The sequence below is a fragment of the Caloenas nicobarica genome, chromosome 5 (assembly GCF_036013445.1).
Source record: "Caloenas nicobarica isolate bCalNic1 chromosome 5, bCalNic1.hap1, whole genome shotgun sequence".
Taxonomy (NCBI): Eukaryota; Metazoa; Chordata; class Aves; order Columbiformes; family Columbidae; genus Caloenas; species Caloenas nicobarica.
The window spans coordinates 27,644,917-27,672,732 of record NC_088249.1 but is presented as its reverse complement, the minus strand read 5'-3'; the positions used below and the strand labels follow the sequence as shown (position 1 = coordinate 27,672,732).

The following is a 27,816-nucleotide window of genomic DNA, read 5'->3' as shown; positions in this document are numbered from 1 at the left end:
TTAGTTAATAATCAGAAAATTCTACATAGTAGGTAAGAAGATGTAATTAACCCTTTGACCCTAGAATCTTAATTGGTGCCTATTGAAAACAGTGGGGCAGTTAAAAAAAGGAAAAAAAAAAAAAAAGGAAAGGAAAAGTAGCCTGTGGTGATTGAAACAGCGTAACACATAATGGTTTTCTGAAATCAAAAGTGCTAGGGAACTTAAGCTTTAATCACATTTTGCATAAAACCAGTAAGTGTAGGTCTAAACAAAGTTGCCAGTCTTCCTTAAATTAGATTGTGCTCAATATTGGTATTTGGGGTCACCCTGACCCTTTTTCAGCTGCCACACTAGTTGGGATGGGACTGAGTTTATGACAGTCAACTTCATTTATAAAAATAAAAAAGAAATGAACTCAAGAATATTTTCCTGACAGAAGATGCTCTACCTTTGTGTTCATGACCTCTGCTTCAATGAAAATAGGATGTTATGAAAAACCAGTTACCTTTGCAGGCCGTATTTCTATATTGTAGTTGATGATAACTGTGGAACATCTGAAACAGAAACCCTGTCTGCCTTTGAACTACAGGGAAACTGTTCAGAAATTCTGACTGGAAATTACACCGTGGTGCTCATTTTGAAAGAGAGATTTGAAAGCTGACTCAGTCGACTACCTTTCTTGCATTTTTTGTGTCCTTAGTTATACATAGGTAACACAAATAATACTTCCAGATATTTGTCATTAAAACACAATTGTTTGTGAATAGGTAGTATACAATGGTATCACATACTCTTCAGTACATAACATAATCTCCTGTTAGGTTGCCTGCCACCTTCTCTGAAGTCTGCCGCTCCCTTGGCATGCACAAAAGACATACGCTTTATGAAAAATTGAAAAATTTCTACACGCATTACTTAAATAATAAATATTCATAAATAATACCTATGAATAACGAATGAGGCAGTCCTTCAGAACTACTGTTTGACCTGTATAAGGAGCAACGACGTTGTCACAAAAGTGGTCCACCTCAGCCCTTTCATACTGGTGGGAGGAAGTGCCTTGCAATGGAAGGTGGCCATTTCTCCACCTATTTTTATTGTCATTTATCCTAGGTATTAGGGCTTGAGCTAAGTACTTGGGGCCTTTGTTCTGACGTCTCTGTATTAGAATTACACAGTAGTGCAGTGTGCTAAACAGAACAAAAAAACTTTTAGTAGGCTTGTTGTTACCTACATAAGCATTATAGATAGCTCGGTCACTGTTCTGAAGCATCTAGGTACACACTGTCAGACCCAGGAAAACCAACTGCTGCAGGTAGGCTGTTAGGCTGATTCAGTATGGCAATTTATTGCTGCTTGTGGAGAATGGCGTTCTAGCAAGAACATATATGTGGCTAGGGAATCAGGGTGATGGTTCTTAGTTTTAGTTCTAGTAGAGGATTAAGCCAATTTCCTCAAAGAAACATCGGACAGAGCATCAGGAAAACTTAAACTAAGACATTTAAAGATTTGCTCTTCTGATCTTTCTGTGATGGGGAAAGTAGATAATAGCAAAAGAACTTACACATAGTGGGAGAGATCAAATGTGTAAAGGTTTTGGTTGTTCTTGTATGGATCTAAGTTTGAACTTCACTGTTCCAAATTTTCCACCTGTTACTGATGTTAAAATTCAAGGAACTGATGTTAATCATTTGAAAAGAAATTATTATGATTTATAAGAGGCCATAAATGGCTTGCATAATATAAATGTTTTTACATGAAGGAAATCTATGCAGATTTACATTTTTATTAATTCATAAATATAAATTAGAGTCCTTCTTTAATGCGGCGTCTTTAGTGAGGGTTTGTTTTCCAATATGTGGTTTATTCTTTTTATGAAACACAGATTTTTGTACTAATTTCACCACCTACTACATCAGAGAGGGGCGAACACTTGCCAAATACAGGTTCTGACCAGCAGTGTGTTAGAAATGAATCAAGAAGCAGAAGAAGAAAAAAATTAAAAACCCTCGGAAATCACTGTTCTATATTTGAAAATAAGTGAATCGATGACATGAATTTGTCATCACATATCTCCGTCAAATTTGTGTGCATCTCTTATTTTTCCTTCCAAAACCAGGCTAATCTCTCAAACGCTATAATTACATTTTTACTTTACACATACTTTTATTGCAAGGGGATATATGGGATGGCATTTTTTGGGATTGTCTGGTTCGTACCAACATTTGGAGTGCTTCTTATTTTCTGATTTGTTTTAGCATTTCTAATTTCTGGAATTCTGTGATTTTACTTTTGCAATAGTGAATGTTTGTTTGCAATAATCAGCCTTATAAAAAGCATAAAAGTAAAGGCACATATAGTGCAAGAAAGGCAGTTTCTTCCTGGTGAAGATTTGCTCTTATTCCTAGAGGTGTATTTCCATCTTGATATGCAGTGATTTACTCTGTGTGTCAGTTTAGAATATAGGCCTTTGTTTATTAACTGCACTCATGTTTCAAAAGGTATGCATTAATCTGTGTAGTCGTATTTTGATTTTTGCACTTGCAATAGAAACCACATCCAAAGACTTGAACCTGTCACAGTAAAATCTGATCTAGAGTTTTACACCAAAAGGATGAAATTCATAACATTTCTAAAGGCCTAAGCTGTAAACATATTTGACAGTAATCTACTGATTGGCTTTGTTTGTTGTCTCACAAAAGGAAAATGTCTGTGTGAGGGGAAGTATGCACACGTGCTTTTGTGTGTCTAATCCTCAATTAATTAACAAATTATTGAGGTCCATAGTGGTTTGAGTGATGGTAGGATTTTCTCTTTTTCAGCTTTTGGAAGTCAATATTCTCTGGTTTGGTTCTGGGGAATAGGGAAGGGATCTTCTTACACAGCATTTCATTGGATGGTTATTTGCTTTCCTTACTTACTTCTTCCTGTAAAAAAATTGAACAACATTTTACTTTTCTATATTTCTTCTGTCATTTAAAAGAGATAAATTTTATACAGTATATGGCAGATGTAAGCATGACAATAAGTCCTTGAACTTTGGAATACACTCTTATGGTGTTTGCTAATATATAGGCAGAATACTAAGGAATTGTCTTAAGGATTCAAATTAAAAGCATTCATAGAAATCAGAACATTATTCTCAGTTTGTTCCATGATGCTTTTGTTTGAATCTATTTCTGTCTGGAATTTAGAAATTTTTATTAATCTGTTCACTTTTTTTTTCTTTACTCTGTAGTCCCTGGATGGATTTGTATTTGCACTAAATCAAGAAGGAAAATTTTTGTACATTTCAGAAACTGTGTCCATCTATTTAGGCCTGTCCCAAGTAAGTATATGCTTTCGATTCTAGAACATAATTGTATATGATGCGTTCTTCTGTTTATCAGTCTTAAGGAAATAGTAATTTGGTTTCTGTATTTTGTGTGGATTATTGAATTAGCTATTTGAAATTGCATCTGGCTCATCCTGAAAAGTGATTGAAGAACATATCTATCAGTACTGGACAGAGAGATAAGACAAACTTGTGCCTGAAAACTTTTTGCCATGAAGGATCATTATTAATTTATTGAGAACAAATGAAGTTTCTTTTCTCAGTTGTTTTGAACTTTAAACCTCCATACCTGATAGGAAAGGGACACACTAATAGTGCTTCCCTTGTGTCCTATTACTGGATGTTTATGGAGTACCCTGCATTATCCAGGGAGCTGACACGATGACAGGGAGCCATTTGGAGTCAAGAAATGCTGAAAGAGACCATTAAAATGTCTTGCAGGGAGGGTTCCAACAAGGGCACATTTTGCCTCTTTCATAAGTGCTCACTAATATGAAAAGACAAATTTATAAAATATAAGAGTTTAATTTTTTTTCCCTTTAATTGCTGGCAACTGTTTTTTAAAGATTAAATGGCAGGACAAAAGTGCAGGGAAAGTTGCTTGTTGATGTTTATGCCTAATCCTGCACCATCCAGAAATGTTAAGGAAGGATAGCTTCTTTCTGCTTGTACTTAGAAATGCAGCAGAAAGATTTTGCGTTATGGTTTTCAGAGTAGGATAATCTACTTCTATTGCGGTCACCCTGAGGAGAAAAGAAAAACTGAGATATTTATTTCAGCTCCTTTAAATTGGGACCCATACTGCTATGAGGAGGCAACTATTAGCACTGGCAACTGTCGGATTTGCTCTATCCCAACAACAATGAAATGGGAAACTTTAACATTTGGTGCAGAAAAGACTAATTTTAAATATTATCTGGTGAGAATCTGAATAGGGGTTCATTAACTCCTCAAAGAACATGCAAGCAATTGGCTGTAATAAGTTCAGTAATTGTTATTTTGTGCTGGCTTTAGCAAACCAAATGATAGGAATAGAAACAGAGCTGTTTCTAACTCGGATCAGTATTCTTGTCTCTCATTAAAGTCCCTCGTTTTGTAATAGGCTTTAATCCCTGCTTTAATCTGTTTGGGAGTTAGTATCAAGAATCTCAAATTTTGAAATTGGTGCGCCACCATGTTGCTAATACAGGAAAGAATCAGAACTTTAATGTTTATTATTGTCTTATGCTCATATTAATCTGTTTTTTGCATAGTATCCAACGAAGTTTAATAAGCCAGTAAAGAAGGAGGATGGATAATTAGTTTAAGCAGGTAAATGCTAATTAGGAAACTCCTGAAAGGCATCCATTATACACTAGCTTAAAACAAATTTTACAGCCCTGGTTAGTGGTGTAATCCAAATTCTGTCAAGGCAACTGCATTTTCTGTAATTGAGATGTGTATGTTTGCTTTGCATAACAGATGGCTCTGTATGCTTAGACTGATAGCTAGGAAAATAATAATTGCATTATTCTGGCCAAAAGAATATTAGCTCTTGGGTTTTGGCCATTTCAGTCAGTCCTCCTGCCAGCACAGCATATGCACATATATGGATTGGATTTTCAAGGAAATTGATGCATCTGGAATAGTGTGGCCATCTGAAATATCATCTGTTCAAGAAAAATTTGGCTTTAACCCTATGCTAGTCTCTTGTTGAAAGCATTTTCTGCCACTCTTTTTAACTATAGGAGTTGGTAAATCTTTCCTCACTCTGAACATACATCATGTTGTTAAGACTTTGCACTTCATCTTGATCCCCATATACATTTCAAGCAAGAGTTCAGATAAATAAAGCGATTGTCTTTGCATGTTAGAGTATTTGATACAAACGTTTCCTTGTGTTCACTACTGAAAGTATTGATAGAAAAACTACCAAAAATCAGAACTGGGACTGTAGGTTGTAATACAATAATACATGAAATCTACTGAGATGTACTAAAGTATCTGTGGTTTTTGCTGTTCTTCTATTCTGTCTTTATGGAGACATTTTCTATTTCTCAGGCCTGCTGTATTTATATTTTTAATATACTGTTCTCTTGCTATAATATTATGCAGCTAGGTCTCCTAATGACAGAAGAAATGTTGTAGCTATTAATGTTGTAGTATTAATTCACTATTCAAAGGTTATTTGTTACTAAAAAATATTAGCAAGAGTATTCATAAAACCGTTTCTCAAACTATACATGAAAATGCTACTGTTTGCACTACAACAATCTTAAAATACTCGTGAATTCTGAATTTCTGAAACCGTGCTATGTGATAAATGTGTTGTTGCATTTCTTGCACTGAAGGTAAACATTGTTATGCCCCTATCTTTATACTTCCTGACTATATATTTATATAAAACCTCTAGGTAATTTTGCACGTCAGAAAGTCTGGCTGTACATTATAAGCATCTTTATTTGAATTGTCTTCTCCAGTCCTGACTTTGGAATCTTACTTTCTAGTCAAATGACTTCTTAGAGACTTCATCCTTGTTTGGTTGTGTTTGGTTTTGGTTTTCTTTTTTTTCTTTTTTAAGTAGTGTGCATGGAAATAACATGCAATATATTTTGTACTTGCAAAGCGAAATCTTGTGTCTCTTAGCTGAAGGAAAATAGTCCTTGTACCGAATCTCAGCAGGTGAAAACAGTTTTTCACGGAACCCAATTTTTCTCTTTTCTGAGCACTGAGAGCCAGTGGTGCAAAACAAGTGGATGCTGATGTTTTAAGATAGCTGCAGGGCTAATGGTAAAGAAATCTGATAAAACAATATATTGGGGGGTAGTCCAGCCATGATGATAATAAAGTTACTTCTGGGAGGGGGAAAAAAAAGTATTTTTGAACAGTAAATAAAAATTACAATAAATGCTCTTTTGATGTCGTAATGAATGTACCTTGCATGTAGATATCCATAGATACATGTTTTGAACACTTTATCTTCCAGCTAATGCTAACCATAAATTTTAAGTTAGTTTGGCAGATGCGAATTTTAGAGCACACTGTGGAATTGCAATCAGAGCAGTTTCAGAGAACAGAGATCCATTTCAAAGTAGAGGGAAAGACACAAAATTAGCTGAAAGTAATGAGTGAGAGAAGGGCCAAAATGTCCCAGTTATATCCTTAGTCTGTATAAATTGTCATAGCTCAATTGGAATTGGGGCAAGCTGTAATAAGTCCAGCATATTTTCCAGTATTCAGTAGTTTCAGGAACTGTAGGAATTGCTGGAAGGCTCAGATGTGTCTAGAAACATGCAATACTGCCAGGATTTCTTCTCTGGGTTGGACAACATGACCTGTGATGGTGTAGCCAATACAAACAGCTTTTTACACTGCACCTCTGTAGTGATGTAAAAATTTTTTGTCTTCATATATATCTATTCTCTGACATTTTCAAGTCAGCAATTAATTTGTGATGTCAGGGTAATGGCCAGCTTTTTGAATACTCAGTCCCTGATTTCCTTTTAGAAATGGGCCAAGATTTTGAAAGTAGAAGGCAAAAATGAGTCACTCTATCTGGACATTGAAGAGGCATTTGAATCACTCCTTCAGACACTTAGAAGTCAATATTGTGGTTACTGAAGAGATTTAAATTCTTTTGCAAAGTTTCTGTGTTTGAGACTTAGGCCAAAAATATGCCGAAACACAAATAGTAACAAATAGGGAAAATAATCTAGCCATAACAAAGGATAAAATTGGAGACATAGGAGGTTTCAGGGTCAATAGAAAATACTGTTGGCTGATAAGCTGGCTAGGTTACTTTTGCTTTTAGCAAACAAGTTCTTAATCACCTCTCACCAACAGTTGTACTCAAAAAGGATATTATGCATTGCTTCCCCTCTGTGAGGTCCACACCATAACGTAAAATATTTCCTGCCTTTGCTCCTACTTGTCCAGGGGACAGACCAGGTTTGAAAATTGGCCTGTTGAAAAGAGAGCTCACTAAAAAGGAGCAGTGCAGCAGTGCAGCTGCAGGCATAATAGGAGATAATAGGGATGAAGAAAAAAAAAAAGGAATAAATTGTTGAGATTTTGTCGTTTTTAAAACAAAGCACGCAAAAAGAATAGGTATATTACATATGTACTGGGTTACCAGCACCATAACCTATCTCCTTATTTTCTTTTTCTGTGCATTTGTTCTATGAAATGGCAAATAAAATTACAGCTACAGCACACAAGTACAAGGTCAAATAAATGACAGTACTCAGTCTATTTGTGAAGCTATTCTGAAAAGGAACCATGGTGCCAAATGTGGTTTATTTGAATAATAAAGAAGAATTAGATTCCCCTGATAACTTGGCTGAGGGCCAATAAATCACTGGAGGTTAAGAATGCTTTGCAACTGCCATGTATTTCTTTTGCTTTTACGAAGCACAGACCTCAACTACTATACTCTACCTGGTTTTCAATGCAAATCAAGTTGAGGTTAGTAGATGGTTAAAAGATTGCTTTTGTGCTCTGTTTGCTTGAAAAATAATATAAAGCAATCTTGACATTTGCATTCATTCTGTAAGTTCTACATTATTTTCCCCCTATACCATTATCTAAATAAAATAATAATATTTTAAAAATCCAGGCGAAAAGATAACAACAAAAGCCAGGAACTTTACAGGAAAACTGCATTTTTTAAGCAAATCTAGGCAATAACCAATTGAGAAAAGAGCTTGCTTTTCTGTTCTTGTCATTGCTTTAGTGTCCTGACTTTAAATACTATTATTTAAAATGGTAATTTCTGCTAATTTAGTAAATCGGTGCACTAGCATTGATAGTTGTTTAATAATTTGTCCCCTTTAAAAATTAGTAAAAAAAAGCCTGGGAAATTCTGTGTTGGTCGTGTGTTTTTAAAAGAAGTTTTTCTTCTTAATGTTCAGTGTAAGAAAGTTCATTTCCTCTTTTATGCTAAAAGACGTGAGCGAGGGAGAAGTTCTATTGAAATAGAGCAGCTCTGAGGATTTTGAGAGCAGTAAGAAAATATAAGTATCAAAATAATTCAGAAACAGTACAAGGCACAGTGGCACATTATCAATTTACAACATTTAAATTGATAAATGCTTGGTGGTGAAGGCCTACAAGGGCACTTTGAAAAGCAAATAGCGACCTGGTGAAGAAATTGATTTTCCCCCCCCGAAAATGACTGCATGATGCATCATTTGACTGCATGCTGTCCAAGTGCTTGACAGAGATAATCTCAGCAATCCCACGGGTGACCTTATCGTTCTCACCAGGGCAACTTTGTCTAGGTTCTGACTTTGTGCATGTCAAGGTTTCTTCAGGCAGGATCCTTAGGGGGAAAAAGTTCCTCTGTTCGATCCAGATATTGAACCACTCTTCAAGGCACTCCCCCACCCCCAAAAAGGCAAGCTTGTTTCTTTTCTTCATAATTATGAATGAACCGAAAAAGAGAAAATATCTATAGACGCACTATCTTTGCTGAAGCCATTATTGCCTTTTCAGTGTAGCTTAGCTTAGCTCTTAAAGGAGAAAGGATACCTGCCATTAGAGGTTATCGGACACAGTTGAAAGGCTCCAAAATGTACGGCACTCTTCTACATAACAGAAATATCCTGCCCACTTGCTTTCTCACAACCACTGTTCACAGCTTTATTTTTGCTCAGGAAAAGATTTTGCCATTGTCGCAGTATTTCACATCAGTGCCTAATAGTTTTTTCTTTATGCCATTTTTTTTTAAACCCTATCCCAGCCCAAGAACTTTTAAGACAACTCAAGTGCAAATGACAAACTGACAGAAGTCCTGAACATCAACATCAATATGCATAATTTTGCATAGACACTCTGTAACAACCTTCACTGTATGGTCTTGAAGTGATCCAAAACACTTGGCCTGTTTTAGCTGATTATTACAAAACTGGTTTTGTCTAGCACAGAGGATTAAATTGCCCCAAACTGTGAAGAATAAAGACACTTAAAGATTTGCAGGATTTTTTTAAAGTACTTTATATAATGAACAAACTGTTTTTCATGTGCAGTTAGTAATTGTTAATTATAATTACTGATTAGCAGTCTATTAAAAGCAGCAAATATCGTGCTCTGTTTGGTACCCCAAAGCTGCTTTATCCACTGCCTTTGACACCCACAGTTCACCATATTCAACCTCCTTTACCTCTTTCTTTCATCCACAACATTAATTCTGAGTGAACAAGACGTGCTTCCTTGCTTTTGACAAGATTTGCTGCAGTCTCATGCGACAAAAACCCAACACTCATTCCAGATTCAGAAAGTAGGATTTATAACAGCATTTTAATTTAATGTTGGATGTCGAACATATAAAGAGATCACAGTAGTACTAGAGCTGAAAATTGATGCCTTTTTTATTAGTGTCCTCTCAGAAGTGGGTGAGCCGCTGTTTGTGCAATGGAGCACAGAGCACCACAGTCAGATGAATGAGGATATGCTATCTGCAAGGAATCATATTTCAAACCACTGTCTGCTTCTATTGATGTGCTCAGAGTTGAAAGGTTATGCTAGTAAATGCCATCAGAATTTTCAGCATTAGAAATCTGTGGAATAATCCGCTGACTGTCACTTTGTAGTTAGTCCAAACGCAATATGTAGTGACGCTTTAGTGATTTTTAAACTTGAAATTAACTTATTGTTGCTGATCACGTTATTTTGCTTATTCTTCTGCAGTGTGTTTAAATACTGCCAACTGTATTGTCTTACAGGCTCCACTGAATATAACTCTCTGTTGAGTTAACTAAAGGAATCCAGAATGTCATTTTACATGAGAATCATGTTTCCTTTATTTATTCTTTTGAACATATTTTACCAGCCATTGAGGCTGAAACATTGAAAGCCTTTATGCAGAAAGGATTCACTGGTTAAAATGAATCACACAGATTCTCCATGCAGTAAAATATAGCCTCATTGGTTTAACGCTTGAAGGCTGAAGACTTTTCAAGTCACTTAATAATTCTAGCATTTGATGTTAAAAATAAGATTTTGATAAGGTATTTTCATTGCAATTGTTAACTCTTTCTAGTACCAAGTAAGACTGAGAACATCAGCAATCTGACCATTTGCTTTCTGGTGTATGCAATGTTTGCAGATTGTTTTAAGGAAAATGTCTTCGGAAAACAGTTAAGATAATTTAGCTATTTTGTGTTTGTCTTTCCTATTAAAGCAAAGACAAAGAGTTTTCCTGAATTAACATTCATATTATCCAAATTAGCTACAGAGTAGTTTGGTATCTTTTTTGCATTGCATTGCAACATATTTGTGTGGAAGTTGAAGAATATTCTATATATAGTCACTTAGTAAAACAAACAGCTGTGGAATAATTGGGGGAGAAAAACAGATACTGGTAGGAAACATACAAATTTGGCATAAATATATTTTCCATGCTATCCTGGCACATTAGAGATGGGGGGAAAATTTCAAAAATAAAATATGTATTTTACCTTTCGAGAGTAAGGTCAAAAAGTCATTCTACTGATGAGTGATCAAAATTTCATTTCTAAAAATAAATAAATTATAATTAATAGGTTTTGTTTAATAGTAATAAAGCATACTTTTGAATGCTTACAAGATGCACCGATTCTAAAGACTGATGCTCTTTTACATCCATATTTGAGTCAGGGAAAGTGAAAATCCTGATTCAAATATTCAGCAATGGATGAAATGATTCAAGATTTGCAGCAGTGAAACAATACAGGTTCACTCGACAGAATTCCCTTCGCCAGCATTTCAGAAAGGGTGGGTCAGGCCACAGAAACTCAAGAGTTGGCCTAAGGTTATGAAATAAATAAAGCAGTGCTCGTATGTATTAAAAACCATGTCACCAAATGAATCTTGGCTAAAAATAACCCTGCAAAAGTAAAAATAATAATAATTAAAAAAAAATAAACCAAACAATTTTAAACTCAGATCAATTCACTGATATCTTCCACTGCAAATCCTCACTGACAGTTCTACCAGTCCAAATAAGGGGTTGAATATGAAAGCACAAGATCGGGAACAAGCAGCTCAGAACAAGGATAGGAGATATGTCTTAATCTGGTTTTTATTACAGACTCGGTAAGGGCTTTACTTGTTTTGTTTTCAGTCAGAGTTAACAAAGGAATCCTCTTCTGGGAAGAGAGGATTGGTAAGAGAGCAGAAGCACTCCAAATTCCAGTATGAAAAGGATATAAAGCTACTGGAGAGTGTCCAGAAGAGGGCTACAAAGTTGGTGAAGGATTTGGAGGGGAAGTCGTATGAGAAGTAGCTGAAGTCACTTGGTCTGTTCAGCCTGGAGGAGACTAAGAGGAGACCTCATCGCCACTACACCTTCCTCACACAGGGAGGAGGAGGGGCAGGCGCTGATCTCTTCTCTTTGGCAACCAATGACAGAACCTGAAGGAATGGCAGGAAGATGTGCCAGGGGAGGTTTAGTTTGGACATTAGGAAAAGGTTCTTCACCCAGAGGGTGGCGCAGCACTGGAACAGGCTCCCCAGGGAGGCAGTCATAGCCCCAAGCCTGACAGTGTTCAAGAAGAGACTGGACAACGCCCTCAGACACATGGTGTGAACTGTGGGGTTGTCCTATGCAGGGACAGGAGTTGGACTCGGTGATTCTTGTGGGTCCCTTCCAACTCAGGCCACTCTATGATTCTATGAAATTCTGTGGAGAATGTCTTCACTGCAGGGTTGGTGTGGGATCTAGCGAAGGGAACCTCCAAGTCAAAGGCTTGTAGTGGAACCCCGAGGTTTGTAGTGGAAATTCAAGACAATCCTGTCTATGTGCTATTGCTCTCCCAGTGCTAATCTATATTCTTTTGTCACTCCCTGTTTATCTTCAGCATTAAAAGATACCTATGCTGCCTTAGCATTTTAACCTCATGTTTCCCTGTATTCCTTTCTGGCATTTGAACCAGGATGCATCCAAGATGTCCTCCTCCTATGTTTCCAGGCTAACACCAGCTTCCTGGTAAAGTTACAGTGTGAGAGGGAATGTACCCAGTTTGGTTTCTGCATTTAGTGGACATGGAAAAAGAGCATCAGAAAACTTGTCAGGCTTACTGTGAACCAATACTTGATCTTAGTTGCTTAGCAGAGTTCCTCCACACCATTCGTATTAAAAGTTCTTTCTGCTGTTTGCTCATACCTTCAGAACTACCTGCATATAATACTGATTAACTGAGCTCCCCTTGGAAGCTATTCCCTTGTTGTTCTCATGGCACAGCCACAGAAGGACCCTCTGCAGCTGAATCCACAGAAGAGCCAGTTTAATGCCCTCTTAAAAGCCCTGCCATCGGGACCCATCCCAGCACCACATGCTCTGGCCGTGCTGGCGCAGCCAAAGCCAGCCATGCAGCAGAGAGGTACTTCTGCTGGCCACCAGATGAGGCAGAAGAAAATTAGGACTACATTTTCCCTTTCAAATACAAGAGGTCAGATGTGGCGAAAGAGTGAAGTGAGAAACCTGCTTCGCTCAGGAATAGAAACGTAAGGCAGAAAGGAAAGAGCGAACATATCTTTCTTCAGCAATGAGGGGATATATCCAAGAGCAAGAATAATCTTCTCTTTTAACGGCAGGAAACACGCATATATTGGAGGGAGGGGGAATCAAAATAGTAGGAGCAAGACAGGCAAAAGAAATACCTCTCTGGTGTGAGCAGAAAGGAAGTGGAAGGCAGAGAGATGTAGCACACTGCCCCTACTCAGCAACTGAAAATCAGCTGTTAGAGGACATGCTCCTTCTTCCTCACCAACCAAAATAAGTTTTTGCCAACCCTTGATATTCAGAACTCAGGCCTCAGCATCAACTCAAATAGTAAGGCTGGTTTCAAGTTATTAGGCATATGAAAATATTATTTTAAATATTATTAACATTCTGGGGGGTTTTTGCAGCCTTTATGGCTTTACATTTTCAACTCTTCTTTTTCCGTTGGCTGCCATGAATGCTAGAAGTTTACTTTTATATTTAAGACATGTCTGAGACCTTTTGGGAATATCATAATTATACAGCCAGGCCTTTGAAGCTACAATCAAACATCACGTGATAGGCAATAAAATTGTGAGGTTTGGCAACAGTAAAATAGAAAGGGGAAATACCAGCTCATTTCTCTAGTTGAATGGGATCACATGGATCTATAAACTAATATGGTGTATCCTGCTCATACTGCATTCCAGATAACTTTTAAAGCCTTTGCATTAATAAATCTGGCCTTGAACTAATAAAGGATATGACAGAATTATTACCTATATTAATTTTTTTGTGTTTAAGATTCTGTCTTTGGGTCTTTTGGGTGACAAGAGTATTTTCTGGGCTGAGTACTCCTGAATTAGGATGCAGCCAGTATAGTGAGGCATAGTCTATACCTTTTCATACTGCACTTCAGAAAGATGTCTCTTTTGGGACAGCACTTATTCATGCATAAGTAGTAAATACAAAGCCATATACATTTCTGACGTTCCTTGAATGACAATGGAGCTATCCATGTGTTCTTGTTGAATTTCTGTAACATATGCATAAGAAAGATATGATGAACATTGTAAATGTATCTCTTTCACATATTGAAGCAGCATGTATACGTCATGACTTAAAGTTTGTCAAAAGAGGTGGTTCCTTTTTAAAACTTATTAATGCAGTTCAAGAAACAGTAGCTCTCCCTGCTGTATTTGTTTCTCCTGACCTAAGTCTGATCCACAGCCTGTAGGTCAATGAAAAGATTTCACAGGTTTTTGAATGGTCCTCATTTTACTCTATATTGTCAACATTGTCAGCATGGTGCTTATGTTACATTGGGAATAAAGACATTTTCTGGAAGTTATTGAACAATCCCTCTGTCGCTATCAGCAACTAGTACTTTGAATAAGATTGCTCTTTTCCTGTTCCCTTATTTGTTTATAAAGTGGTCACATGTTTTTAAATATTTTGGTCATATGATAGTTTGATTTCTTTGTCCTGTCTCCAAATGTATATATTCAGATTGAGTTAACCTGAATCAACATTTTGTTAATGCATTTTAAAGTTTTCCTACATTAACTGTAAATGCTATGTACTTTATTTACGACAACTTTATTTGTTTTGTAGATGAGGTAGTGTCTAACCACTGAGAAAGATGCATTCCAGAGACCTGACAATCTTCAGGCTCAGAGTGATTGTCTAAAACAATGTAGTGGAAAACTTTCTTTTGTGATAGTTATACATTTGATTAGTTTCATGTTTGGGAGGGGTGAACAATTATTATACTTTTATTTTAAAGCCATCGGTTTCCCATCTTCTGCTGATTCAGTCTGTCTTCCTTGTTAGCTCCCAAATTCAGTTTTGATGTATTCTTGCTTAAGCATACAGTGCCTTCCCATCAGAAAGCATCTCATGGGAAAAATTTAAAATAGAAAGTAATTCAGTCACTTAAATGCACGTAAGCAAATTCCAGTTTCTAGAGAGATCTCCGCTGAGATGGGCTTCTCTTTCATGCATGTTGCACGTGTAAAGATTTATCTTTCATGCATTTTGGCAGAAATGGATCTACAGAAAGAATTGTATACACTTCAGACTGGGCAAGCTGATGAAGACTATTCCAGCTGTTTCGTTTGGCTAAATCACAGCCAGTTCCTTAATGCTTGTTTCTTTTCTCCTCTTCTTTTTTGATATTATTACACTCCTCTTGATGTATGTAACTTGTGACTGTGAAGAAAGATCTTGTGCATTTGACAAAAGGTCACTAAGATACACAGATGTAAAACAAATTATACTTATTCCAGTCTAAGTGTTTAGGAGCTGTTTAACTGGAATAAGCACATTAGTCCTGTACCCAATTTGGACAGTGATGTTTCTAGTTCTGATACAGTCCAGTCTGCATTCTCATGATGTTCTTATGATAAATCACTGCAGATCAGCAAAGTCTGCAACCTTCCTAGTGAGAATGCAAATTCATGTGAAATAATAAGTGAAATTGGAAAAAAATCCCAAATATAAAAATGTAACTTTTACAGCTCATTAATTAAAGTTGACATTGTGGGGTTTCAAGAGACCAGGAAAGGACACTGCTATTTTAATATGTTTTGAAACCTTTTCAGCTGAGCAGACAAGAAAATCATGTAATTACTGAAATTCATTCAGCTCTTTAGTAAAAACACAAGCCTTCATCTTAAATAGCATTTGTAGAAACTGAAAAAGCTAAACTGAAGATATTTCTAAAATGTCACAACTGCTTTGTGGTCCTAGATGGTATGGACTATCCTTTCATTATCATCTAGAACACCTGGAAAGGTGCTGTGAAAATAACATAGTGTCTTTTAAAATAACCATTAACACCAAAGATTTTAAAGGAGATTGTACATACATACTTATATCTCCTATTTTGAATCAAATTGTTGATGTGTGATATCCTTTATTATGGCATTAGCGCCCATGTCACAGCAATATCACAATTTGCATATAAACAATCAACATAATGGAATGGAAGTATAAAATTCAGGGATTATTATTATTTTAAATAAAACGCTTACCTATCCTGAAATGCAAATATTTATTCCATGTGTGTGTAATTATAATAGTCTCATGATAGCTGATAATTTTCTGATTCTCTTTTATAGTCTCATTTAACTCATATTTATTCTCTTGCATCCGTGGTCTTCATTCAACACTGGACATCTTAGTGAGCTGTAATACAGGGGTTTTTTTGGTTTTAACCTTCAAAGGAATTTAGTTGAGTAGATGCTACATTGAACTAGTCAGAGTAGAAAGGAAATGATATGGCTTTTAAAGGGCACATCTAGCATATCTACTGGGCTAAAGTAATTCTGGCAATGCTTCAAAGGATATAACTTTTGATGGTAAAGTAGGTAGGCTACAGAATGAAATCACATATGGCAAGCTGTCAAAGTCTTCCTACACATTCAGTACATTTATATAAGTGCAAATGGATGCTGCTTAGATGGAGTCCCTAGCAATTTCCTGTTAAATCTGCTCTAAGATTATCTGATATTATTTGACTAAATTATCTGTGTAAAAGCTGAAGACAACTTTTATGATCAAATATTTAGAAATCAGTTTTTTTCTTTTTGGCAGATAATCTGAAATATGAACTGCAATTGTATTAACACTTGAAAGCAAAGGGCTTTCAGTAATAGCAATTATATCAAAACAGGGATAATGAATTGCTGTATATCAACTTGAAGAGGACGTATTTATAGGTCAATGATGTCAATAGCTATAGTTCTCATAGACACCTCATTCTTACCCTTTTATTCCTTGCTAATGCTAAGCAGACACAGTTTTAACTTTTAATGAGATTGGTGACTATGCGAATCTCATTTTACAGTGGGACGGAATACATCATTTACAAGAGATGAGTATTTTTCACCTTTCAAAATTTAACAATAAAAAGTATTACCCTTTTACAAATGCTAACAGTTGCTGATTAGCCATCCCCCTCCCCCTCTAAAAAAAAAAAAAAAAAAAGAAAAAAAAATCCTGATGGCCATACTTATTAGAAAGGCAAGCTTTAACACGTTTGGTTTTTTTTTTCTTTTTTTTTTTTTTTAATTCTGTTAGTTGTGTTGTAGAATGCTTTTGAATAATGATAAAATGCAGGATGCATTACAGATGCAATTAGCTCTATTGCTAGGAGTGTGCATGCATATGTGTATTTATATATAATACATCTGTGTGTGTGAATCTGTATGGATCTGTATGATTGAAAAAGGAGTTTTAAGGTAGTGCTGACAAGTTCTTTACCTCAGTCCTATACTGTCCCACAATAGTAGGAATTAAGAAATGTCCAGCTGCAGCCTTATAGCCCTGAGCATGTATGTTTTTTCTCTGATTTTGGGCCGTGGGCATCCTAAAGAGCTGTGGTAGGCTGAAGCATGGTTATGTTTATTGGGCGGTGGTGCAGTGCGGTTCATGCTCTTCGCTGTTAAAGGTTGGAGTCTGTTTGCCCAAGAATGGAGTCTAGTGAGATTTGGCCATTGAAACTGAAACCCCTCTAGACAGACGGACCTTTATATTTATTCTGTTGGCCCCTCTCTCACACTTATATGTGGCAGCAGCATGTGTTCCCATCACAGCTGTCTGATTTCTTACCCACCCTGAGACTCTGCCTGCCAGACATCGGTAATCAGCCCATCAAGTTATCCACATCTTACAGGATCCAAGAGCAGAAAAGGAGTTCAGCACAGCTTCGGTGAGGTGTCTGTCTCTTATTTGGGCCCAAATTCTTCAGCTGCAATATCACACCAATACTTTAATCATGTGGGTCACTGTACAGATCACACCCCTGGCATAGGGTATTGTAGATTGTGGAAGTAAATAGAGAGAAGGTTTGTATTGATCTATTTAAGTAGTGCTTGCTTCCTTAGTGGTATATGACTCAGACAAATTTCACTGCACTTTTATTGGGGTGGCAAATAGCCTCTTGCCGGTATAAAGGCAACTCCATCTGCTGGTTTCAAATCCATTTTCTGATAGAAATGGGAGTGTGATGACTGCTCAAAGAAAATCTTACTGCTTTAACATGAATGGAAAAAAAAATGCTGTTGTATGTAGACTGAGCCTTAGCTGAAATTTTCTGAATTATTTAGTCTGAAACAGATGTGTGTCCTGGAAAAAATTATTCTAAATAGTGGTAGATTTGACATTGTGACAAGAAACTGAAAACAGTTTTCTGAGTCATAAGTGTTAAACAACGATAACAAAAGGTAATGCTACAAGTTGTACTTGTAATAAAATAGAGTATGAGTAGAAGAAAGGATGAATATGTCACAACAAAGGCTTGGATCCTGCCAACATGCATGCAAGAATCCTTATTGAAATCTGTAAAACTAATGATGTGTATAAAGCTATTCAATTAAATCTTTGAGGGATTGGAGCTTGGGCTTTTGAACTGTGGGAACTCTCATCAAAATCAGTGTGAGTCTCACCAAAAGCAAAAGTTCTGGAGAGAAAAATTATTACTAAAAGCATACATTCACAAAATTCAAATTACTTTAGTAGTGAAAATCCATTGATATTGTGTGTTACCATTTTGTTTCTTTATGCCTTGTTTACCTCTCTAAACACCCAAAGTTGATGCATAGGTCCTGCTTGGCTGGCCAGTCCAAAATGTGAGACCACATGTGCTTATGAAAGTAGGGAGTGGGGCTCAATGCTTAGTTGATTTGTTATACTGAAAGGAGTTACTTAAGTCTATAAGTGCCTCCTGATGTATATATTTAAAATATAGATATATACCATCTGAATTTTAGAAACCTTAACTAGAGATCTAAAGTAGTAGTTGGCGTTGAACAATAGGCCCTGCACAGGAAACAAACAAACAAACCAGGGAGAATGTGTCACAACCCATCAATCTCTTGCTGGCCCCATGCCAGGAGAACAGGCAGATTTCATATTGAAGTGAAAGCTCAGCATATTTGAACATTGTGCCCTCAGCTGTGATAGGGTATTACATTTTAAAATTGGGATTTTTGCTTAAAACAAGGAAGGTTTTGGTGTTTCTGTAGATCACTGTCCCAGAAGTAGTCTGTAAGTGCAGACAAATGACACATACGTATAGCCCAATGCAAAAGTGATTTTACAAGCCAATTCTTTACCAGAATAGAAACTTGAATATCTGTGCAGTATGCACACAACTTGGAAAGGATCAACTTTGACACCCCTCCCTTCAGGAGACAGATTTATACTACACTGATGCAGATAATTGAGTCCAAATCCACTTGATTTTATCCATAAAATAACAAAAGGTTTCCTCATGGAGTAAGGGCTTGACACAGTCCCTGAGCAGAAATAACTTAGATTAAACAAGCTATCACTGATCCAAAAATATAAACACTTATTTTCCATGTGGGCCTTTGGCTCCACAGTGAGCAGCAAGCCTGAATTAAAAAGTGTGGGAATTCCCTTCAAATACTATTGCTGTATGGCATGTTCTCTCCTCTCCCAGAATCCTAGACAAGGTGAGAGCTGAGGAACAGAGATAGGCAAATTGAGGTCCAGCAATCATCTGCTGCTGTTCATGTTGTTAATAAATGAAACCAGGAGTATGGCCATGAGGGAAATCTGAAACACTGGTGTTATCTTTCCTGATACCTGCAGTCATGTGTAAGACACAGGCGCAGCTACAATAAAAATAGCAGAAGTAAGGCAAAACTAATTGCTACATAAGCACAGTTGAATGGAAATGGAGAAAAGGAATGATAGTGCTGGTTCACACTGTGTAGAGAAGGCTTCCTCTCTCACAGGTACATGACTTTGGAAGCCACATTGCAGGTGGTTTCTCATTCTTCACTGCTGATGCATTTGATAGGCTGTTTGTAAGTCTTTTCAAGATTTTACTTATTAGTCATATGGTATGATTTCTAGCTTCCAGGATGTCACACACAACTCTTCTTAATGTACCTCCATTTGAGCTAAAGGATCTACCACACAGCAGTGAATTTCATCCACTATGTTAATTTTTCTGAAAGGTTATTACAACAGTATGATGTTTTTCCTCCTCTATGACAACATCAGGCCTGTTCTCTCTTTGTAAATGAGAATGGATTCACATATTACAGGACGAAGGCATCTATTGCAAATAACTATTAATTTGTAAAACAGAACTAAAGATAAAATTATTTGATTTTGGATTTCTGATCAACTTCTGAAAGTCCAAAAAGAAAAATAATGCATAATGATCACTTATGGAAAAGTTTAACTATTTACATATATGCTAAATATTGTAGATACTGAACTTCACTTTGAATGTATCTGAATTCTAAGGAGAACGACCTTCGATCTTTCAAGGCTGTATTACATCTTTGGGTGTGTTTGTTTTACCTATATAAAGTATATTTTCACAGCCATTTCACAATATTTTTTGGCATGTTATGTTTTACACATATGTAAATGTGTTAAATGAACTCTAATATAAGGATACTTAATTGGAGACAAATACTCCTTTTACATTACAGAGCAATGAAGTCTATTGTTGATAGGAGGTGTGACTTTAGCACACACTGCTTGTGAGAATCAGGTTTTGCATTATGTGTCATAAACTGTTCAATTTATAGTTCTGTATGAAATCATGGAGTTGATTGTTTTATTATGTTTCAGTGTAAATTCTTCACCCATTTCAGTTCAAGTAGCATTCTCACAGAATATGGGTTCTGTACTGATATGATGTTTCCTAGCTATAGGCATGGCCTGTCCCTATGACTGGCTGTAATTTACTTTTTGGTCTCTGTCGCCTTGAGCTTGCCTTCTGACTAGTTTGTTGAATGATGTGCTAATCCATTATATTTTTCAGACAAGTGTATCGACCAGTATAAACAGACTGGAGGGCACAAACCTAAATGAAAGCTATACTTCCTTGAATCATTTAAAAAGCTCCTGCAGTGGTGGCAGTGCAAAATAACTTTTCTCTGTACATTAAATATAAGGGCGAAATTTCAATAAATAAAATGAAGATTGTGGGGAGGGGGATGGAAATGGATGCTTTCTGAGCACATTATGCTGCTTTTCACATGGATGTCTTTAGTTATAGGAAGAAGAGAGAGATAATGTTAGTCAGACGCTTGAGAATGTGCTTCTAGATGATAAATTTGAAACTGAGCCCCCAGCCCTGCATTACTTGCCATTTTCCATTGTCCAGACACTCTCACAACACATGATACATGTTTGAAGTCATGTCCTGTATTGAAACATTTTTGTACAAATAAAGAATGGAGAATAACCTCTCTATGGAACTGGCAATACTGAGGACAAAGATGCAGCTTGCTGATCTTTTCCTCTATACAATGCAGGTAGCTTCCCATACCTGGTCATGAAAAATATCCTCAGGTAATTTATATTAAAAAGAAATATCAGGAGAGTGGGCGACTTCTCAATTTGTACAGCTGGTGCCAGGTACTCAAGTTCCTACCTGTCAAAAAGTGAATTAAAATTACAATAGCAACAGGAACTTTTGGCTAGTAATTCAAATCTAATCTGTGCACACAAGTGATATTATGGAAAATGATGTTTTTCAATTAAAATTACAGCTCTACAAAACTCTAGTAATCCCATGATAACAAGAAAGGGGATCATTTTACCTTCAAGGCACATTTGATTCATGTTGCATTTGGAAATAGTTAAGATATGAATTACTAGACTTTCCACAGACTTAAGTGTGACAAACTTTAAAAAAAATCATTCCCTATATCTCTCCTGAAATGGAAGATTCAAAGGAAGATAATTAAATGTTTCTTTCCTAAAGGAAAGATTTTTAAAATGTTTTTTCTTTCAGTTTCAGGTTTAGTTCCAGCAGGTTGACAGCAAAACTCTCTGATTTCTATTTAATCATTCGCTCTTGAGGTGTCTATGCTTTTTTATATCACAGTTTTCACCTTAACTTAGAAAGCAGCTATTATCTACAAGTTACTAAGAGAACTGCAATGTTTAACAGTCATTAAGACATCATATATGTTTAAGAGCATTTCAAAGATCTGGTGTTGTGCTTTCTGCCCCCCCCTCCCCAATCTCAAATGCACAGATGACAGTAAGCATTTTTATCCATTATGAATCTGTGTTTGGGTTACTGTTCTTGAACTGATGATGTTTGCATGCCCACTTTTTCCAGGAAGAGGAGCCTCATGAGTCTTGAATTTATATCATGAAATCATGATATAAATGACTGTTTGGCCATTGATCTCAGGGACACCCACATTTCCCCCTCTCTACTGTTTACTGGTCCTGCCCCTCTGAGGAGCCATAGCACTGAAGCTATAACTGTAGCATTTAACAGTCAAACTGGTAGGTACTGTTAAGATGCAAAAAATGGGAAACAGCAAGAAGAACTTTATCTTGGGTTTTCCAAATAGTCAGAAAGTATTTTTATGGGGTTCTGATGAGTCCATACTTTTAAAGTTCTGATTCCCTTCCAGTCACAAGAATTGTGAGGTTTTTCAGGGGGTTTTGGCTTGTTTTTTTATTTTTTTTTTCATCTTGTAGAGCTGTCTTCACAGTTTATTGGCATGAACAAGACCTGACCGGTGTAGTCTTTCCAACTGGCTACTATTGTTTTAATTAGTGTCTGCTGGTATTTAGAAAACTTGGTTTGAAATGAGCCTTACCTTTCTGACCATTTCTTCCCAGCCCATAAAGCATTTTAATCCATTTGTGCTTTCAAGCTAAGGTAGTCATCCTTCACATCAAAATATCTGCACCTTATCAGATCAAAGCTGTCCAAACTTGACTTTGCCTCTACACAGATGGCTATAAACATGACACTGGAATATTACTTCAGCTTCACTTGGCAGAACTGAAAATTGTCCATGCAGAACTATCCAGAACTTGTAGAAAATGTTATTCTTAAGTTTATTGTTTATGAATATAGCAAAGAGCTTAGAATTAATAGCCATCTATGTCAGCTTAAAGAAAAATGTGCTATTCGCTTAGTTTCAGTATCTCACACAGAGAAATTGCTGAGCAGGAGTTGATTGCTATATAGGAGGAGGAAGGGAACGCTTGGAGATTTTTGAGCCAATTTTAAGCATTTTTGGAATAAAGTATTCATAGCTAGTACATGCAACAAATAATATGCACCATCATTAAAACAGGAGGTTTTTTAGTAGAGGTTTGGCCTTGTAAATGACAGCTTTCTAAATAAAACAAAAATTCGAAAAGGCCAGTATACTCTCGAAATCTTTATTTCAGAGTGTATGACTTGAAGCACGAAGTGCAGAAAACAATGTTTCCTTTATGTCGCTCAAACATTTGCATAGGAGCTTGCTGGTTTGTAAATTCCAAGCAGCATAAATATTGATATACCATGCTTAGCTTCCCACATAGCTTCAGTTTGGTTTTCTCTAAATTATGGAAAGGAAGGTACAACCGTGTGCACTGTTTAAAGGCATGTTTCTTTCTAACCTCTGCTTTCTGAAATCATTGTTATTCAGGTTCTTCCTCCTCATTCCCCCCTCCCATCTCCATGCCAGCACACAGACACACACATGCACACTCCCATCTATCTGTCTGTGCAAGTTTCTAAACATTCAGCATCCTTGTGTTATAACTGTATAAGATGTACTGTAAATATCAATGATAGAAAGATTGTTGGAGGATTTTGAAAGGAAGGTACTTACTTGTTTTGTTGGGTATTTTACATAGTAGTGAAACCATTTACATGGGTTAATACAAAAATAAGCCCTAAATAAAGCACTTTAGCCTGATGGAAGGAAAAAGCCCTCCTAAATCAGAGCTACCAAAAACAGTCTGTAAAAGAAATAACATAAAATGCTTTAAATGATGGAGGAGTTATATCAACTGGTTAATTGTAGTTGAGAAATAAGTACATTCCAAATGCTGGGATGTCTCCTCAGTGCTATGGGTTCAGGGAAGAAATATTAGTTTTATTGCACTGTTTCTAATGAAAGGACTATATCTACGTGTTTTTTTTTTTCTTGAGTACTGGCAAAAGACATTGAAAGATGAAGTGTCAAATTATGTTCTCCCCCTCATAACACTGCGTACCCATGAGAAGTGATTTCGTTGTTGTTGTTGGTTTAGGGTAAATAGAATGAATTATATCACAGCCGTGCTTTGCGGCAGATGAGTAATAAAGTCTTCAGCAGAACAAACCTGCCCTGTTCAGTGTGCCGAGTGCTACTAAACAAATAATCAGTCAGATGCATATGGGGTTGGCCGACAGTAATTAGGAATTACAGTTTGCACCAGAAAAACACCTACTTTGAGTCAAGAGAGAAAGTAAATTGGGTGACTGTAGTTTCCATTTGGCATGTACAGGTCACTTATTTGGCCGTCTTCCTACTGAAAGTAAAACCACCTTATCTTTTAACAGAAATTTGCAGTCTGTACGAACAAAAGAATCAATATGTATTAAACCAAAAAAATGCTCCCTTATCATTAATAAGAAGCCAAAACAAACCAAAACAAACAAAAAAAAATCCCTAAGTATTTATAACAGACCAGTTTAATGAAAATAGCAACTGTTACAATTCAGCGTCTGCTGGTTAAGCTTCTGTTTCTTTTAAAGGCATTTAAAAAAAAATTACCTGATTTTTTTGTTTCCCTTCACCAGGTGTAGAAGGTTCTTTTTGATTGTACTACAAAAGAAAATGTTGCTCTGTGCTCATTCTATCTCTAATTCCCTTCTTATCAAATAAGTAACCAGTTTGGCTTCTGTGTTGATAGCAAGCAATCCTAAAAAAATAGCTTGCATTAAAGCTCCACCCTGAACATGGTGAAAACAATGTAATTACTCAGTGTGTGAGATCAAAAGCAGGTGATCAATACCAAAAGGATGAAGTGAGAAGAAAGAATGACAAGCACTAATGTAAAATTGTACTAATGTAAACCAAACATCTGAAGTAACAGAGAAATTTCTTCTTTTCTTATTTCATTCATGTAAAAGGTCTTTAGGTTGTTGCCTACAATCGTGGAAAGTACAAAAAGACAGATAGATATTTGACTGCCAAACTGACGATTTTCAGAAACTTCTGGCTTCAAGACATGTGCAGTACTAAACCAGAGACATTTTTCTTCGTTTGTTTGTTCTTCCTGGCAAATATTTTAAGATATGTTGGGAAAAGCAGCATTTGGAAGGCAAAGAACTGTTGCTCACAAGCAGTAATAATCTTAAAAAAAAAAGGCATATGAAGTAAAATCAAATAGGACATAACCCTTATGCAAATCAAGCAGAATTTCTTTAAGGGTATGTAGCCAAAATGAAGAATATCCAACAAAATATAAGTTGCCATACAAATAATCTTCCCAAAAGATATAGCTGCATACTGAGGACAGAAAACAGATGATAAAGGTGCAGTCACCCACTGTGATTGGGAATTCAAGTAATAAACACTGTATAATAAAGTTTTCTTAAGTATTTGAATTGCAAAGGAGTTCAGCCTTCCTTTAGCATTTTTCTGTGGTGGTGAGACAGTATATTCTCTTACAGGATATGTGTGTCTGTTAGAACAGCTTTTTTTCCTTTCTTGATGGGAGAAGCAAAACCAAACTGCTGCTTGAAATAGATTTTGAGGTATTCACAGGTCATGTTAAAATAATTTTACAGCTTAGAACTAAAGCTGAATTCTTTACTAAGATACCTAAAAATCCATTATCAGACCCAAGGAAAAGAGAGATTTTTGATATATTACCATCCTGTTACATTTTCCTGCTAGGCTGGCACAAAAATCCGAATTGTGATTTACCTGGCTAATAGTCAAACCTAGGATATTCAAAGGAATATGGTTGAGTTTGCTAAGAATTTCATTCCAGGACAGGGAAGGTGGTGTTCTTGAACCTGATAACCAGAAAACTGTTGCTTATTTTGGAAGAAAGTTATGATATTCTGACCATATTCTCCACGGTATGTTTCTCCAGTGCTTTGGGTTTGCACATTTTTAAATCTAGAAAATATGTTTACCAAAGGAGATTATCAGTTAGGGTGGGAATGTGTGCTGTTTCTTTGCATCTGCTCTTTTTTTTCTCTTGCCTTCTTTTGACAAACAGTAGAGGAGAGCTGCCTGGCTCAAGACCTGGCTTTCCAGCTCTCAAGCTAAACAACCTCTAATAGCTCTGCCTCTCAAAGTCAAAATATTGATTGGGGAAACTCTGAATAAAGCACTTCAGAATAGGACTGAGCAGAGAGCATCTGTGATTGAAAACAAGTGCCCTTATTAGTTCTTTCATGGGAACTAACCTACAGGAGATTTCATTGCTCAGCTATCAAATCAGCGTTATTATCCGCGTTCCAACCCCGCCGCCAGTTTGGAGTTGGGATTACATCCTGCAGTCTAGCCGTCGAAAGAAAAATTATGCCATTTTAGCATCAGATGAACACCTTATTTCCCTGTAGGAAATGATCTGCCCCATCTTAAGACACAGTCTGCACTTTCTATTATATACAGGGAACACAAGGAGTATGCAGTTTGCTTTTCTAGAAGCCACTTCATTCAGTTCCTCACCCTTTACGTAGAGCGGTAAAAAGTCCAAACAAACAAACAAACAAAACAAAAACAGAATAGCCGAGATGCAGTGACTTCTGATGAATTACCTAACTAGAAGAGACTCTAAGCAGTAATCTATAAAATGATTTTTTTCTTTCTCTTAAAAACTACAGTTTCAGAGACTGAGAAGTTTTAACCAGAAATCATTGAAAAAGTTTGTTATTTGCAAGCATTCCAACACGAAACATGAAATATAAGCATGGTAGCAACTGAGATATTAATCTGCTGATTTCAAGGATGCTTACTTCATATATCAGATACTGACATTGAAATAACAGTCGCAACATAGAAATAGATGAAATTTTCGCCTCTGAAATGCATCACCTCAGTTCTCTACCATAGAGCTGCTCATCCATGGCCAGGCAAATGTCCTTACGTGGTGAATATGCTGTCTCTTCCCTTATTTTCCATACCAAGTTCTTCAAACACATGCTGAAATAGTGGTATGAACAACCATAAACCCAACCACTTCTGTAGTTTTGGGAATTTGTGTAAGTAAAATGGTGGACGTCTTGGCTGGAAACCAGAGTACTTGGGGCCCTGCTCGGTACCTAAATGGCTTTAATATTTCAGATTATGAGAGCTGTTTAGCTGTCAGTGCAGATGGAAATGATAGTTATTCTAATTTCTTCATTTCATGATTTCTCTCACTGGCCTGCTCAGCAAGAAGCACGCTCAGGTTCGGATATCCCATCATAATAAGAAGACTTATGCAGTCAAAAAGGCATTAGCCATAATGGACCCGGTAGCTCTGTCTCTGAAAACTGCTGCTGTATGAGATGCATAGGAACAGTGACTCTGGAGTGAGCTACTCACAGTAAATGAATGTCTTAAAACTTCACATGAACTGCCCAATCTTGTATTTTAATATGAACAGAAAGTTTAAAAGTTATTTCGTTGATCAAGGATGGAGTTCCAAGGGTGCAACATGCAAAATTATTGCTTCTGAAAGGAGACGCCCTTATTTACTTACAAGAAATACTGACTAGAGGGTGATACTCAGCAACTGGCTATGTTGCCAAGAGATGCCTGGGTGTGCTTATTCAGTGGGTATAAGCACAGCCTGAGTCCTGAGAGTTATCCCAGTATCAAGGTATGTATTAAATCTAAACTCATCAAGATTTGTGATCCAGCTTAGAAAAGCAGAGAAGCACTAACAGATGTTTTCTTGCTCTTTCAGTTTACTGTAGTATCCCTTCATTCTTCTGGTTTGAGCCCATTCTCTCCTAACATGGTTCATAAGATGAAAGAGATAGAGAAACAATTTTAAGTTAGTTCCAGAAGTTTGGGTATTTAAAGCAAGCTGTTTCACCTTCTCTTTTTTTTTTTACTGGTAGGCTCCCCCTCTGCTACCATAACTTCTAGGGTCTAAAGTATTCACAGATTATAAACAAACTGCTTGTATTCATATGCAGACTGTTTTGTGGGTTGTTCTTTGGTTGCTTGGTTGGGGTTTTTTTTCCCAGAAGATCAGTAAAAATTCTTATAACTGCTTATGCCTAAAATTTATTATAGAACATATACCATAAGTAAAGCTGAAAGGAAAT

The 27,816-nt window shown here is 36.5% G+C and overlaps 1 protein-coding gene across 1 annotated transcript in view; it reads left to right on the top strand.

Annotated features, from left to right (window-relative positions):
- The window catches only part of NPAS3 (neuronal PAS domain protein 3), a 614,489-nt gene that overhangs the window by 423,694 nt on the left and 162,979 nt on the right, over positions 1-27,816 (top strand). The window contains exon 4 of the mRNA XM_065635927.1: positions 3,221-3,310. Within this exon, the coding sequence (XP_065491999.1) occupies positions 3,221-3,310 (90 nt within the window). The remainder of the gene's footprint in view (positions 1-3,220; positions 3,311-27,816) is intronic.